Source organism: Doryrhamphus excisus, chromosome 5, assembly GCF_030265055.1.
Source record: "Doryrhamphus excisus isolate RoL2022-K1 chromosome 5, RoL_Dexc_1.0, whole genome shotgun sequence".
Taxonomy (NCBI): domain Eukaryota; kingdom Metazoa; phylum Chordata; class Actinopteri; order Syngnathiformes; family Syngnathidae; genus Doryrhamphus; species Doryrhamphus excisus.
In genome coordinates, this window is record NC_080470.1 from 634602 (window position 1) to 652069 (window position 17468).

Consider the following 17468-nt stretch of genomic DNA (forward strand, 5'->3'; position numbering starts at 1 on the left):
CTGTATCACAGACACAAACTACCTTTAAACTACAAAACATTAGCATTGGGAAAGTATCATCCATCCTCACTATAAACTTTAATCGCTTGATGGATATGCATGGCAGCCATCTACCATACATACACCTAACACTCCCGCCGGCTTTCTTTACACAACAATGTGCAACGCTAACTACGCTACACAACACCAGACAGCTGCCGCCTTATCCGTAGCAAGCTAAATAGCCTCTGATTTATTCCAAACTTAAAAAGTGGTTTGAAACAGACCAAAAAGAAGCCAAAAATATACCACTTCCACACAGAATGAGAGGAGAACTTTTATTCCGCTCTGCATCCACGGTGCAAGATAATGCGGCACTTGTCCGGGAGTACAGACCTGCCAAGTGTACTCGGCGTGGACTCTGGCGCTTGAATACGCTTGCTTTTAGTTTCCAGTTCAGATAAACATATTTGAAAACATTTGTTCCCCCAGTACACACCACGGTTTCCACACTGCTAAATAACTCATACAACTATGTATGATTGATATCATAGCAGATATTAAAGACTGAGAAAGAGTTAAAATTGTAGTGGCGGCTCAGTTGTTTGATAGATTATTAGAAATGCTAAAAAAAAATCAATATTTCACGTCAGATGTACAACAGCGCCACCTCTGGCAGGACCACAATCAGCAACTGCAGCCATTTTATTCTTGTTTAATGAATTTGCTCTTGTTCAAGTATTGTTGCAAAATACAAAATACATATTTATATAAAACATCTCTTGGCTACTCCAGTCAGCTGGCAAGGTTAGAAATAAACAGGAATTTTTCATTTCTCGGTAAAATCCGGTTTGTGTGTGTCGAAAAGAAGTATTTGAAGGTTACAATGCAGATCTTTGTAAGAACCGTAAATAATGCTGTTTTGCGTATGGAAACGCACCTGTGAGGTTTGATGCCCGTCCGCGGCGCAATGTTGAGCAGGTGAAGTCAGTGTGAGCAGACCTGCAGCAGCAGTGTGGTGCTTTATCTCGGAATTCCGTGAATTCTCAGGCCGTGGCCAAGGTGGGAGCGGCGCTGGCCTCCGGGAGAGCGGCCTTTCCCGAGTGCGTGACTTCCATCACGTCGTCACCCTCGATGGAGGAGTTCTCTCTGGCTGCGCCTGCAGAGAACAAGAACGCTTTCAGCTTTCGTCCCGTTAACAAGGTGAGACCGACCAGAAAGAAATACACCTTGTGGGGGCGTACTTGAGGCATCTGGACTACCTAATATTCCCGCACCAGCTTGCTGCCACTCCGCAGTAGAAGAAGGTCCCGCCCCTCTCAATAAGTTCGCTTGCACACCCCAAACTGTGGCTTGGGGCTAGTCGGAGGCGGGTCTAGTCTCTAGTCTAGATTATGTCATTGTATGATCGTATCACCTTGTACTTTGGTAATAAAATTAAAATAAATAAATAAACAATTTAAACTATATTATGAAAACAGGAAGTGAACAAATGTAACAGTTAGTGATTGTAAAAGTACCAGATGGAGGGGTAGGATTTAATAAGCTTTGCTTCTTCCTACTCCTTTTAGACCTGTGGAACTGGGAACTGATTTGACAAATATTTTTCTTTAATAATAAATAAAAAAAAATCTTAATTAGGAAAGCAGGAAGTGAACAAATGTAACAGTTACTGATTGTAAAAGTACCAGGTGGAGGGGTAGGATTTAATAAGCTTTGCTTCTTCCTACTCCTTTTAAACCTGTGGAACTGGGAACTGATTTGACAAAAATAATTTTTTAAAAATAATAAATTTAAAAAATCTTAATTAGGAAAGCAGGAAGTGAACAAATGTAACAGTTAGTGATTGTAAAAGTACCAGATGGAGGGGTAGGATTTAATAAGCTATGCTTCTTCCTACTCCTTTTGGACATGTGGAACTGGGAACTGATTTGACAAAAATAAAAAAATCTTAATTAGGAAAGCAGGAAGTGAACAAATGTAACAGTTACTGATTGTAAAAGTACCAGATGGAGGGGTAGGATTTAATCAGCTTTGCTTCTTCCTACTCCTTTTGGACATGTGGAACTGGGAACTGATTTGACAAAAAAAATAAAATAAAAAAAAGCAAAACCTTAAACTATATTAGGAAAGCAGGAAGTGAACAAATGTAACAGTTAGTGATTGTAAAAGTATCAGATGGAGGGGTAGGATTTAATAAGCTTTGCTTCCTCCTACTCCTTTTGGACATGTGGAACTGGGAACTGATTTGACAAAAAAAATTAAAAAAAAAAAAAAAAAAAAGAAGCAAAACCTTAAACTATATTAGGAAAGCAGGAAGTGAACAAATGTAACAGTTAGTGATTGTAAAAGTACCAGATGGAGGGGTAGGATTTAATAAGCTTTGCTTCTTCCTACTCCTTTTGGACATGTGGAACTGGGAACTGATTTGACAAAAAAAAATTTTTTATAAAAAAAAACCCTTAAACTATATTAGGAAAGCAGGAAGTGAACAAATGTAACAGTTAGTGATTGTAAAAGTACCAGATGGAGGGGTAGGATTTAATAAGCTTTGCTTCCTCCTACTCCTTTTGGACATGTGGAACTGGGAACTGATTTGACAAAAAAAATTAAAAAAAAAAAAAAAAAAAGAAGCAAAACCTTAAACTATATTAGGAAAGCAGGAAGTGAACAAATGTAACAGTTAGTGATTGTAAAAGTACCAGATGGAGGGGTAGGATTTAATAAGCTTTGCTTCTTCCTACTCCTTTTGGACATGTGGAACTGGGAACTGATTTGACAAAAAAAAAAAATTATAAAAAAAAACCCTTAAACTATATCAGGAAAGCAGGAAGTGAACAAATGTAACAGTTACTGATTGTAAAAGTACCAGATGGTCTTTGCTTCTTCCTACTCCTTTTGGACATGTGGAACTGTGAACTGATTTGACAAAAAAAAAAACTTAAACTATATTAGGAAAGCAGGAAGTGAACAAAGGAAGGAGGATTTCCATGAAAATATAAAATATAAAGGAGGAAGATGATCAGCAACTCACTGCTCTGTATGGAGACAACTACACAGTCGTCATCGTCGTCATCATCCTCATCGTCTGCCTCCGTTGCCTCCATCTGATGGGGGTTATGACCAAGACAGTTTCAGTCCCATAGCATTCAGGACAATAACAATAACAATAATAATAATAATAATAACCTGTTCGGGGTCTCTGCATCGCTTCATGAATTTGGTGATGGACATACTGCCCGCGCTTTTTCTCTTGTTGGAAGACGAGCACGTGGCGGGGGACCTCTGAGGCGTGGCGGGGGAGTTTCCTTGGGAGCCTGTGGCCGCCTGCTTCTCTTCACGGGAGGACTCCTCTCGAGCGCCGCTGGTCAGGTAGGACCACTGGCACGGCACCGGGAGAGCCTCCAGGGAAAAGCGGGCGAGCACGTCGGCATGCACGTACCAGCAGCAGCGTCGGTAGGCGGCGCGCTTCTCATACACGGCGTTGTTCTTGATGAGACGCCTCAGCTGTATCCTGCAGGAAATACACACGTAGTATTTATGTACTGTATATGTACGTATGTACATAGCATACAGGATTTTGGACTACACACATATCTACGACACCTAAGCTATTGTTTACAAGAACTTCCTGTATACAAGGCTAGTTATCACGTGAACTGTTCGCGTGGTGTTCTACAGGTGCCGTTATACCCAAATGTCATTTCTTAGAGAAAACTTCCACTAAACAACAAACATATTAAAAATTAGCAGTAATTTTACAAGAAAAAAAATCCAAACATTGATTGTCATTTAACGATATTAGTATGTATCATCTTCCTGTTTATCTCCTTTCTTCTGCACTGAATGTTCACATCATGGGGCGTTCAAGCGCACTACGTCACTTTGTGTTGGGCTTTCAGACAGCAATGTAGTCCATGTTTATTCCTGTTTGGGAACCTACATCTTAAATGTTAATAATAATGGTGTTATAATAATGAGAAAACAATAAGAAAATAAGAATAATAATTTTTAAAATAATAATAATTTAAGAAAAATAAATAAATTATAATGAATAATCTTAATAATAACACATAACACATCTTAATAATAATGGTGTTATAATAATAAGAAAATAATGAGAAAATAATAAAAAAATATTTCTTAAAATAATAATAAATAAAATAAAAAATAAATAAAATAATAATAAATTATAATGAATAATTTATAATAATAAAAGAAGTGACTTACTGAAACACTGACATAAAGGATGGTATTGGTATAAGTTTGGCTAGTGCCACCTTGCGGCAAGTTGGACTGGATCAAGACCAGAGCGGCAACAGGTTCTGGTGCAAATTTGATGTTCTCTCTAAATCTAGTGGGTGCGGCTTAAACACCAGAAATTACAGGTCCAGTATATGGTATCATGAGCTAAATATTGTACTGTATACTGTGTCTGACTGTGATTGATACATCATCTATACTGCCATGCAAGCTGTACACTGACTACCCTAAAGATGACTTTCCATAGCTTTGTTCCTTGATGGAACCAAATGCTTTCTGAAACGTGAAAGTCTGTACTGATGACTTGTTTTTTTTTTTTTTTTTACCGAGTGGGCATGTCAGGTGATCTGTCTGGGGTGGACGGTCCTGCGGTTGACGTGGAAGACGACGTCTGCTGACGACAAAACTCCTGAAACTCTGCGATGATGGCTTTGCTGTTGTTCAGGTTGCCGTGCAACAGCGGCAGCAGCTCTCTGAGCACTGAGGAAAAGTTGACCAGAATAAGTACATATACAGTATGTGCAGTGGAACCTTGGTTAACATTGAAAACTTAAACCACGTCTTGTCATATTATTATGTTCTTAATTTTTCATAGGTTGGCTGTTCCTGCTACTTATACTCCAGAGCGAATTATAAATAAAAAAAAAAACTGCCATATTTTCCGGACTATAAGTCTCAATTTTTTTCATAGGTTGGCTGTTCCTGCGACTTATACTCCAGAGCGAATTATAAACAAAAAAAACTACCATATTTTCCGGACTATAAGTCTCAATTTTTTCATAGGTTGGCTGTTCCTGCGACTTATACTCCATGGCGACTTATAAATGAAAAAAACTACCATATTTTCCGGACTATAAGTCTCAATTTTTTTCATAGGTTGGCTGTTCCTGCAACTTATACTCCAGAGCGAATTATAAATGAAAAAAAAAACTACCATATTTTCCGGACTATAAGTCTCAATTTTTTCATATGTTGGCTGTTCCTGTGACTTATACTCCAGAGCGAATTATAAATGAAAAAAACTACTATATTTTCCGGACTATAAGTCTCAATTTTTTTCATATGTTGGCTGTTCCTGCGACTTATGCTCCAGAGTGAATTATAAATGAAAAAACTACCATATTTTCTGGACTATAAGTCTAAATTTTTTTCATAGGTTGGCTGTTCCTGCAACTTATACTCTAGGGTGAATTATAAATGAAAAAAAAAAAACTACCATATTTTCCAGACTATAAGTCTCACTTTTTTTCATAGGTTGGCTGTTCCTGCGACTTATACTCCAGAGCGACTTATAAATGAAAAAAATACCATATTTTCCCGATTATAAGTCTCAACTTTTTTCATAGGTTGGCTGTTCCTGCAACTTATACTCCAGAGCGACTTATAAATGAAAAAAAAACTACCATATTTTCCGGACTATAAGTCTCAATTTTTTCATAGGTTGGCTGTTCCTGCGACTTATACTCCAGAGCGAATTATAAATGAAAAAACTACCATATTTTCCGGACTATAAATCTCAATTTTTTCATAGGTTGGCTGTTCCTGCGACGTATACTCCAGAGTGACTTATAAATGAAAAAAAAAATACCATATTTTCCGGACTATAAGTCTCAATTTTTTTCATAGGTTGGCTGTTCCTGCGACTTATACTCCAGAGCAAATTATAAATGAAAAAAACTACCATATTTTCCGGACTATAAGTCTCAATTTTTTTCATAGGTTGGCTGTTCCTGCGACTTATACTCCAGAGCGACTTATAAATGAAAAAAAACTACCATATTTTCCGGACTATAAGTCTCATTTTTTTTTCATAGGTTGGCTGTTCCTGCGACTTATACTCCAGAGCGAATTATAAATAAAAAAAAAAACTGCCATATTTTCTGGACTATAAGTCTCAATTTTTTCATATGTTGGCTGTTCCTGCTACTTATACTCCAGAGCGACTTATAAATGAAAAAAAACTACCATATTTTCCGGACTATAAGTCTCAATTTTGTTCATAGGTTGGCTGTTCCTGCGACTTATACTCCAGAGCGACTTATAAATGAAAAAAAAACTACCATATTTTCCGGACTATAAGTCTCAATTTTTTTCATAGGTTGGCTGTTCCTGCGACTTATACTCCAGAGCGAATTATAAATAAAAAAAAAACTACCATATTTTCTGGACTATAAGTCTCATTTTTTTCATAAGTTGGCTGTTCCTGCGACTTATACTCCAGAGCGACTTATAAATGAAAAAAGTGTTTATGTTCCATAAACACTGGACACCTTTTCTGTTTGTTTATTTTTTGTGTATCTGAATAAGCATTGTGTTAGCATATCTTATACCTATTCAGCTTGTTCTATATTCTTTTATTAATATTAGAACTTGCCTTCCAAGAGGACGTAATGTCTGTTTTGGTCAAGTTTGTAAAATTACCCGCAAAAAATGCAACTTATACTCCACTGCGACTTATGTGTGTTTTTTTCTAATTATGCATGTTTTGCATTGTGCGACCTATAGTCCAGAAATTACGGTAATCATGCATCCAGTATAGATACTGTCAGTACAATCATACTTACACTGCACTTCTCCAGCACAACTTAGAGTCTGCTCCTGCGGGTTGGGGCTGGTGGCCGCTTTGGGTAAAGGTTTGATGACGCACACGGCGTACGGCTGCAGGAGGTCAGAGTGAGGCGCCTCCCCCTCCCAGATGCATCCCCGCACCAGCGGCTGCAACACCTTCATCTTGTTCTTGGTGGACATCAGCTCGTCCCACTCCCGCGCTTTCAGTTTCTGTTGCAGCTTCTGCTTTTCCAGGTCGCCGCCGTCCTGCAGAGAAGCGCGTGCGTGTGAGAGGCGGGGAGCGGCGGTTTAGAAACAAACCCGTAGCTCCTTCCCGTACCTCTTCTTCCAGGGCCCCCTCGTCGTCCGAAAGGTATCCGTGAGGAACGAAGAAGCCGTCGTCATCATCGTCATCATCCTCACCCCCTTCCTCCTCATCCTCCTGAAAGTAATATCGCCTTTCAATTAGGAATGTAAATCTTTGTGGTAAAAAAAAAAAAAAGTCCAGGCTAGTACTGGTGGATTGTTTACATTTATCCCGATTTATTATCATATACTTATTTTAACTTTTGACCTTATTTTACATATTCAATCCTGATAACTCACCCCTTCGCTGTGTGAGAGGGACTCCCCGGGCTCTTCTTCCTCCCATTCTTCATCGCTGTCCACCTCATAGTCCAACAAATCCTGCAGTAGATAAATAAAGAAAATAATAATATAGCGCTTTTCAAAATACTCAAAGACACTTTACAGAAAAATGGAGTTGAATAAAACAAGTAAACGATACGTTAAAATACAACATTAATTTGTTTATACACAGTTAAAACATGAGTAAAAGCGGGGCGGGGCACAGCAGTCATGTATAAAATGTTTTAAAACATTAAAAACAGATTTAAAGAGCAACAGACTTGTCGCAGGGGGTGCTGGAGCCTATCCCAGCTGTCTTTGGGCAAGAGGCGGGGTTCACCCTGGACTGGTGGCCAGCCAGCCAATCACAGGGCACACACAGACAAACAACCATTCACACTCACATTCATACCTATGGACAATTTGGAGTGGCGAATTAACCTAGCATGTTTTTGGAATGTGGGAGGAAACCGGAATACCCGGAGAAAAGCCACGCATGCACGGGGAGAACATGCAAACTTCCACACAGAGATGGCCGAGGGTGGAATTGAACCCTGGTCTCCTAGCTGTGAGGTCTGCGCGCCAACCACTCGTCCGCTGTGCACCATTATGACCACTTACACAATTTAATTTAATGATACATACTATATACATGCATATTCATTCATTCATTTTCTACCGCTTTTTCCTCACGAGGGTCGCGGGGGGTGCCGGAGCCTATCCCAGCTGTCTTTGGGCAAGAGGCGGGGTTCACCCTGGACTGGTGGCCGGCCAGCCAATCACAGGGCACATATTGACAAACAACCATTCACACTCACATTCATACCTATGGACAATTTGGAGTGGCTAATTAACCTAGCATGTTTTTGGAATGTGGGAGGAAACCGGAATACCCGGAGAAAAGCCACGCATGCACGGGGAGAACATGCAAACTTCCACACAGAGATGGCCGAGGGTGGAATTGAACCCTGGTCTCCTAGCTGTGAGGTCTGCGCGCTAACCACTCGTCCGCTGTGCACCATTATGACCACTTACACAATTTAATTTAATGATACATATATACATACATATTCATTCATTCATTCATTTTCTACCACTTTTTCCTCACGAGGGTCGCGGGGGTGCTGGAGCCTATCCCAGCTGTCTTTGGGCAAGAGGCGGGGTTCACCCTGGACTGGTGGCCAGCCAGCCAATCACAGGGCACATATAGAAAAACAACCATTCACACTCACATTCATACCTATGGACAATTTGGAGTGGCTAATTAACCTAGCATGTTTTTGGAATGTGGGAGGAAACCGGAGTACCCGGAGAGAACATGCAAACTCCACACAGAGATGGCCGAGGGTGGAATTGAACCCTGGTCTCCTAGCTGTGAGGTCTGCGCGCTAACCGCCGCTTATATGGCCAGTTGAAAAATAATATCAGCATATACATTTCATAATATCTCAAAGGAGTAGGAGGTATTGTAGTGGTTAGGATTAGTACACGGCGTCTGCAATGTCCGCACCTTGTCTTGCCTGAGGGGGCAGCGTGGTGTGATGTGCAAACTCTTCTTCCTCCAAGTGCCCCAGTAAGCCGGTCGGTAGTTCTCGTGAAACAGAAGCAGCTTCATGGGTCCGAACTGTTTGCGGTCCGGCACGCCGTCTCCTTTGGGCCCGTCCACGACTACACAGTCACTGAAGAACAACGCACGGATGTGTGAGCCACAAGTACCGTATGGGACAAACAATACAGTACAATAATCCGCATGTCTCACCTAACGGGGTTTGGCGGTCTGGGTCGGGTAGGGCCTGACCAGCGAGGCTTCCGCTGGATCCAGTCCTTCAGTGAGCACGGGCTGTCACTGGGGTAAGACAAGTACCGGTCCAGATCCTCCAGGGCCGACTCCTCGAACTGAACCCGGCACAGTGGCGCCATGCACATGTTGTCTTTGATCTCGAATGGAGCGAACTTCCCACAGGCGGCCGCCAGAGTCTGACATGAAAACTGGATTCAAGAGACTTGCAAACAAACAAACAAACGCGTACGCGGACTTGAGCTCTACTCACCTTTGGGGCTGCCTGGATTTTGGATTTCTGTAGAAACCTGGTAATCTCTGCTTTCTCAGCTTTCAGACGCTAAAAGAAAAACAGCACATTGCAGACATGAAAGCACTGTTGAACACAAGGTGCATGGATGGAAAGAGCAAATAAACGTTCAAGCTGAGAGGAGGATGCTTAAGTTATATGGCGTCAAACATACTCCTACAATAACAATAACATAACTTCCTACGATTTTCCTTTTTGGTTCCTACCTAGATGCATCGAAGTTAATGAGGCGGAACTAATGTTCCCTAAAATCGTCGTTTCCACACACACACATTTAGTTGTTACACCAACAGAAAATAAGAAATAGATCGATAGAACGATAAAACGATGGAAAGAACGATGGAAAGAACGATGGAAAGAACGATGGAAAGAACGATGGAAAGAACGATGGAAAGAACGATAAAACGATGGAAAGAACGATGGAAAGAACGATAAAACGATGGAAAGAACGATGGAAAGAACGATGGAAAGAACGATAAAACGATGGAAAGAACGATGGAAAGAACGATAAAACGATGGAAAGAACGATGGAAAGAACGATAAAACGATGGAAAGAACGATGGAAAGAACGATAAAACGATGGAAAGAACAATGGAAAGAACGATAAAACGATGGAAAGAACGATGGAAAGAACGATAAAACGATGGAAAGAACGATGGAAAGAACGATAAAACGATGGAAAGAACGATGGAAAGAACGATAAAACGATGGAAAGAACGATGGAAAGAACGATGGAAAGAACGATGGAAAGAACGATAAAACGATGGAAAGAACGATGGAAAGAACGATAAAACGATGGAAAGAACGATGGAAAGAACGATAAAACGATGGAAAGAACGATGGAAAGAACGATAAAACGATGGAAAGAACGATGGAAAGAACGATAAAACGATGGAAAGAACGATGGAAAGAACGATAAAACGATGGAAAGAACGATAAAACGATGGAAAGAACGATAAAACGATGGAAAGAACAATGGAAAGAACGATAAAACGATGGAAAGAACGATGGAAAGAACGATAAAACGATGGAAAGAACGATGGAAAGAACGATAAAACGATGGAAAGAACGATGGAAAGAACGATAAAACGATGGAAAGAACGATGGAAAGAACGATGGAAAGAACGATGGAAAGAACGATAAAACGATGGAAAGAACGATGGAAAGAACGATAAAACGATGGAAAGAACGATGGAAAGAACGATAAAACGATGGAAAGAACGATGGAAAGAACGATGGAAAGAACGATGGAAAGAACGATGGAAAGAACGATAAAACGATGGAAAGAACGATGGAAAGAACGATGGAAAGAACGATAAAACGATGGAAAGAACGATGGAAAGAACGATGAAAAGAACGATGGAAAGAACGATAAAACGATGGAAAGAACAATGGAAAGAACGATAAAACGATGGAAAGAACAATGGAAAGAACGATAAAACGATGGAAAGAACGATGAAAAGAACGATGGAAAGAACGATGGAAAGAACGATAAAACGATGGAAAGAACGAAAAAACGATGGAAAGAACGAAAAAACGATGGAAAGAACGAAAAAACGATGGAAAGAACGATGGAAAGAACGATAAAACGATGGAAAGAATGATAAAACGATGGAAAGAACGATGGAAAGAACGATGGAAAGAACGATGGAAAGAACGACAGACCAAACGACAGACAAAACGATAGACCGACAGACAAAACGATAGACCGATAGTACAATAGATAGAACGATAGAACAAACGATAGACAGATAGAACGATAGACAGATAGAACGATAGACAGATAGAACGATAGACAGATAGAACGATAGACAGATAGAACGATAGACAGATAGAACGATACCCCCTTTTTAGTTCTCACGGTGGTATTGTAATAAATGCATCAGTACAACTGTACTGTACAGTACAGCAAGGCTCCTGGTACAGTACTAAACAGTACTACAGTACTAAATATGCAGGTTTGAAACACTCACGTCTTTCTCTTCTTTCATGCGCTTCTCCTCCTCTTTCATACGCTTCTCCTCCTCTTTCTTACGCTTCTCCTCAAGCTTGGCCCTGGGGGAGGTGTCAGCATCATTTAGCGGTCCAAAATAGGACATCAGTGCATCGGGTTCGGAGAGAACGTGCAAGGGGGGGGGGGGGGGGGGGTCACTCACTCCAGCTTGGATTTGCGCTGCTCCTCCTTTGCTTTCAGCCTCTCCGCCTTTTCCCTTTCCTCCTTCTCCTTCTTCTCCCGCCTCTCCTGCCCGTCTTTCTCCTTCTTCTGGCGCTTCTCCTTCTCACGCTCCTCTTTCAGCTTGCGGGTCTCTTCCCTCTTTTTCTCTTTGGCGGCCTTGGCCTCTTCCTTCTGCCGCTCCCTCTCTTGGCGCACCCGAAGCCTCTCCTCTTGCGCTTGTGGACTCTGCAGCGGCGAAAAAGGAGACTTTAGGCGCTCTTTTCATTCGCAGCCGGGCACAGCACGGCCCATGGTGGAAATGACTTTAAAAAAAAAAATAATAATAATAATAACTGCTCACCTTTAACGAGCGTCTTCTTATCTTTTTCTCATCTGCAGGAATTTTAGGAGTCGTTGCCGGCTCCTAGGGACATAAATATCATTAGGATTTTAATGAATAAACAGAACCTCTCAAGACAAGGTTCACTTACAAAAAAAAGTGTGTAATCGCAAGTCAACAACATACATAGCATAGCAACATTCCCCTAGCTAGATGATACCAGCCTGCATGGAAAAGCTTCGATATTAGCGCTCACATACCAGCAATCAATTCCAGACTCCCCGTCTATCACGCATGCAGAACCCACGTGATCACAATAGCATGCTAACTAAATAGCACAGAGCTTTAAAGTCCCAAAAATAGAAAATAGCCAAGAGACGTTCAACACATTTCTAGCCTTCAAAACTGATCGCCGCATCCTGTCCAATTGCACTACCAGCTTCATCCCTTTTTGAAGTATTGGGGAAAAATCGGACGATAATGTAATGATCGATATAAGTAAGGATTTTTGTCATTTACATAAACATTTTATTCACCGTGACAAAAATCTGGTGAACTAACACAATTCTAAAACAGATATTTCATAGGGGCCTAAATAAAACTATACAACGTAATGGTGAAGTAAATATTAGTATTTTCTCATACTCTTACATACTTGCTATGGTTCTGTGAGTAATATGGCTTCTTGCTTAAGCCTTTTCAAACATTCAACACTACAAAACAGTAGTGATGTTACAAGAGGTGCCGAGTAATCGAGTGGGCACTTTCGCGAAGCGTGTACCGAGGCTTGATTCATTGGTGGGAGGGGCCGGAATCGATGACGTCCGAAGCCTCGCTGCCCTCGGGAAAAGGTTCAGAATTTGCCGCCATGTTTGCCTGTCACTCAGCGATATAAACCCCTCAGGCTTAAACATTAAAATGTGGGTTGAGCGTGCGGATAGTGTTTGTCGATGGTTTGGTTACTATACGGTTACGTTAGTTTGGACTTCAGAGAGACAAGATATGGAGCCAGCTAGAAAGTACTACAGTATTACCAACACAACCATGCACCAAGCTAGCCATATCACATGATACATGGCATTTATGAACAAGAAAACATTCATTATTTTATATATACAGTAAACCTCGGATATATCGGAAATTCACTCACAACGGACAGATAAAAAAGAACCGATTTTTCTGTAATGCATTTCCAATAAAAATTCATTGCATATATCGGATTTTTTATAACGGATTTCGCCTATTTCGGACAAAATCTCCAGTCCCGTTCCAATGCATTTCCATGAAATTTCCCTGGCATATATCGGATGGCCGCATCGTTATGCTAATCTTGTTGATGTCACTGGCTATTGTCTTTCTCCTGGCTCCAGATTTAGGACAAATATAAAAGTGAGTGACGTCAATAATACTAGCACAGCAGTGAATGAGATCTTAACCTCACTATTGGAAATAACGTAGGCCTGACGGGCGTAACAGGGCCTAGCTTAATTAACAATTTGTTATGCTCAGAGTCCAATAAAGTTCAATTCTCATTACCTTACGTCTCTTTTCATTGCCCAGTCCAGGTACATTGGAAACATAGTCAAGGAAGTGCCTTTTTAGAACGGATAAAATCCCATTTACGCATATACCGGATATAAATCCGATATATGCGTTTTCCGGTATACGCATATAACGGATTTCGCTTATATCGGACAAAGCCAGTGGGAACAATTGAATCCGATATATCCGAGGTTTACTGTACTGTATATTTTATCCTACACTTTGTAGATTAATCATTTGGTTAACAATATTTTGTATTACATAATCATTTCCAAGAGCCAATTCAATGCATCACGCATGAAGATACATCCGCCTGTAATTCTATCCTAGGCCAGCAGGTGGTTTCGTGTGCACATGAAGCTTCAAGAAATGAACCCATTCTCGAACCAGTTGACTGAAATGGTTCGAAGCCTCAAAACAAAACAGTCCTATTAGTATCGGCCTATACTCAAGTCTTTATGCATGCAGTTGGGCTTGTCGCGATAATCAAATCCATTAGCCGCATGATGAATAAAAACAAACTACCGTTATAAATTTCCATGTGCGTGCGTGTTTGTTGCAAGTGAGCGTGGAAAGGAGTAAAAAGCAAGCAAACGTAAATGAGTAATTATTCCGTTGCGGCGGCTTTCCAGGGTCACCGCGCGTAGTGTCGTAGTGGTGTGGCTACGTACCGTGGGCATGGTGGTTTCGCTCCCCTCTGGCGAGCTGTCGTGTGTGGAACTGCTGGATGACTTGTTCCCCAAAATGGAAACATTCTCCGACGTGTTCAGCTCCTCCGGCTCGCTGTCTGAGTCCTGTGTCGTGTCAAGCATGGAGCCGCCATTACCCTCCGCTTCTTTGGCTTCATCTTTATTGGCCGGGACGCGTGTGGAGTCTAACGTGTGCACGTCAGCGGAGTGGTGCGCACCGCTCGGTTTCCTGGGGGACGTGCTTGCGCTTGCGTTGTCTTTCAACTTGCGCTCGATTGCGGCAGGGGCATCTGACATCTTGACCGGAGACATGGTGTCTTCCGTTAGATCTATGACGGGGTCAGTTGCTGTGGGGGGGCCGCGGTTAAGGAAGCCATCCAGGGGGCCTCGGCCGTTGACCAAAGGGGGTCGACTGAGCGCGTTGAGCGGAGAGGACTCGTGGTTCTCCAGGTCAGAGGCTTGTGGCTCAGGACAGGCGTGTGCACGAGGACGCTTGGGCAGCGCGTTCTCTTTGGGTTCGGGGTTCAGACGCTTGAAGGGGAGGCGAGCTGCACGCAAACAATACAAATACACATTTACTATAACTATACTATAGTACAATCTCATACGCCAATGCTCCAGTACTAGCTGGGGCCTTTACGGTATGTAGCCGATATGCTAAAAGGATGCCAACTAGAAACAGCAATTCAATTGCTAATGAATTAACATGTATTTTTCATTCATAAAAAAAAATATGCATATAAGTAAATGTCTTGTCTTGAAGCCTGTTCAAGTTACAAAATGGCTAAATCAAGTAAAATACAAATGTAAGACACATGTAGGCTCCAGCACCCCCACAATATTATCACTCGGATAATGTGAACATCCAGCAGCAACACAACATTTTGGCATGACTACTATTTTGATGAAAAGGCTGAAGAGTGGTTAACGCGCAGGCCTCACAGCTAGGAGACCAGGGTTCAATTCCACCCTCGGCCATCTCTGTGTGGAGTTTCCATGTTCTCCCCGTGCATGCGTGGGTTTTCTCCGGGTACTCCGGTTTCCTCCCACATTCCAAAAACATGCTAGGTTAATTAGCGACTCCAAATTATCCATAGGTATGAATGTGAGTGTGAATGGTTGTTTGTCTATATGTGAACATATACTGTGAACATCCAGCAGCAACACAACATTTTAGCATGACTACTATTTTGATGAAAAATACACTGAACCAGGGCTGCACAGCGGCCGGGTGGTTAGCACACAGGCTTCACATGCTAGGAGACCCGAGTTAAATTCCATCCTCGGTTATCTCTGTGTGGAGTTTGCATGTTCTCCCCGTGCATCCGGGTACTCCGGTTTCCTCCCACATTCCAAAAACATGCTAGGTTAATTAGCGACTCCAATTTGTCCATAGGTATGAATGTGAGTGTGAATGGTTGTTTGTCTATATGTGCCCTGGGATTGGCTGGCGACCAGTCCAGGGTGGACCCCGCCTCTCGCCCGAAGAAGGCTGGGATAGGCTCCAGCACCCCTGCAACCCTTGTGAGGATAAGCGGTGGAAAGTAATGAATTAATAATTTATAATAAGTTTTATTTTGTTAATATAGCCTTCTATAGCGTTTGTTTTTTTTTAAGCTTTTTCCTGATTACAGAGTCGCCACAAGTTAATTAAAAAAAAAAACGAGTTCAGAATCTCATGGAATGTGAAAAACATAATACATATTACATAAATAACACACATGCATCTCTGCCATCCGGTGACGGGTGCCTACAGCCACAGCTGTTAATGCTGGTGTTGAATGAAATGAGTGGTGCATCTCCTGTACATTTTACCTTGTATGAGTTTCTTGTTGCTTGCTTTGCAGTCCATACCTGCAAAACACAGCACACATCATTCACTGACAGGAACACATCACTCCATATTCAATTAATGATTAGTTCACGAACAAAGACAAACAGTACAGTCGGCTAAAATAGCAGTGAAACATGTCACATATTTTTCACATTCAAAAACACGGGAAAAAACTCGTGGTTTTCAAAGTGGTCCAGGTCTAATATGGACTAGATGTTTAAAAAAAATTAAAAATGTGCAGTTATTGCACTCACAAATACAACACCGAGTGTCAAAAAACAAACACTAGCACTGCTCGTTACGTCAATTCCACTTTAAATGTCTCCTCAAGTGTCGAATTGGAAGACAACTTCAGCGTCGACTCCCGGTACTTTGGACACTTTTTCACCGGGAAAGAGCGCCAGCCTGCCGGAGTGCGTAGTTGCGTTTTACGCTGTGCGACCGTCCACTGTTTACTCGGCAGCCATATTGTTAACCCCGTAACAAGCTAGTTCGTAAGTTTTGCCGCACATACAAAGTACGCATACATTGTTAGCACACCACCAGTAGTAGTAGTAGGAAGTATGAAGCAGGAAAGACAAACCGACTCAATTTCTAATAAAAAAATATGAAGTTAGACACACCATTTGTAACATTAAACTCCAAGCTAGCTAGTTCGATGTCACATTAGCATTACCTCGTCTTCGGGGTGTAGATGCAGCCAAATGTCCCTCCACCGATGGTGTTTCTGCCGCCAACATCCTAACTACTTTTTTCCAGTGGATGGAGTTTGGATATGACGGCACACACGTCGTGGAAATAATAAAAATGTATACGTTTGTTGCTTAAACAACCGACATGTATTGGTCATTTGTTTCAACAGAGAGCGCCTCTGCTTCCCCGCCGCCTGTCTCGCGCTACGCAGTCGGAATTGGCGGGAGTATGTCACTTGCGTCACCGGGCACAGCTGATTGGTCAGAGTTGGGACGGAAAGCACTCGCGCCGGGTGCGTTTGTTTTGTGTTTCACGGCAGCGCATTTTCACATAACTGCATTTGTCGAGTAGAGTTGACGAGGAAATGTTTGGTGCTAACGTTCCAATCGATCGGCCTTAAAACGCAACGTAAATCACACCACTTTGTAAACCTATATATGTATATTAGTTTGTACATAATAATCAACGCCCACCTCGGGGGCACCCTGAGTTATAAACCGAAGATGTACGACTTTGTCGAAGATGCTTCCGATTGGCTACAGAGTTCGGTTAGCTGCGTTCAGGCTTCACCGGCAAATGGGACAATACAGAGATGTGTGTCGTCTGCGATGGAAAAACACAATTTTGCTTCTGTTAACAAAAGCATTTTTGTATTTGCACAACTACACGTCGAAGTAATACCTCTCAAAGGGGAACTGTAATGCTGCAA

At 41.7% G+C, this 17468-nt stretch overlaps 1 protein-coding gene across 1 annotated transcript; it reads right to left on the bottom strand.

The window, feature by feature from the left end:
• Positions 1-372: 372 nt before the first annotated feature.
• chaf1a (chromatin assembly factor 1, subunit A (p150)) lies at positions 373-17015 on the bottom strand. The gene is made up of 16 exons (XM_058074098.1): positions 16743-17015; positions 16048-16086; positions 14215-14780; positions 12023-12085; positions 11663-11907; positions 11480-11561; positions 9468-9536; positions 9176-9393; positions 8927-9095; positions 7396-7476; positions 7130-7231; positions 6807-7056; positions 4569-4722; positions 3169-3493; positions 3014-3086; positions 373-1138 (listed from the first exon to the last, which is right to left on the bottom strand). The coding sequence occupies exons 1-16, from the start codon at positions 16804-16806 to the stop codon at positions 1026-1028; spliced, it is 2613 nt and encodes an 870-aa protein (XP_057930081.1). The 5' UTR covers positions 16807-17015; the 3' UTR covers positions 373-1025.
• Positions 17016-17468: the final 453 nt, after the last annotated feature.

Coding starts and splice junctions, on each gene's coding strand:
- chaf1a (XM_058074098.1), bottom strand. CDS start 16,806: ATGTTGGCGGCAGAAACACCATCGGTGGAGGGACATTTGGCTGCATCT. Junction 16,087..16,742: donor ATCTACACCCCGAAGACGAG/GTAATGCTAATG, acceptor TGTGTTTTGCAG/GTATGGACTGCAAAGCAAGC. Junction 4,723..6,806: donor TTGTGCTGGAGAAGTGCAGT/GTAAGTATGATT, acceptor ACTTTTCCTCAG/TGCTCAGAGAGCTGCTGCCG.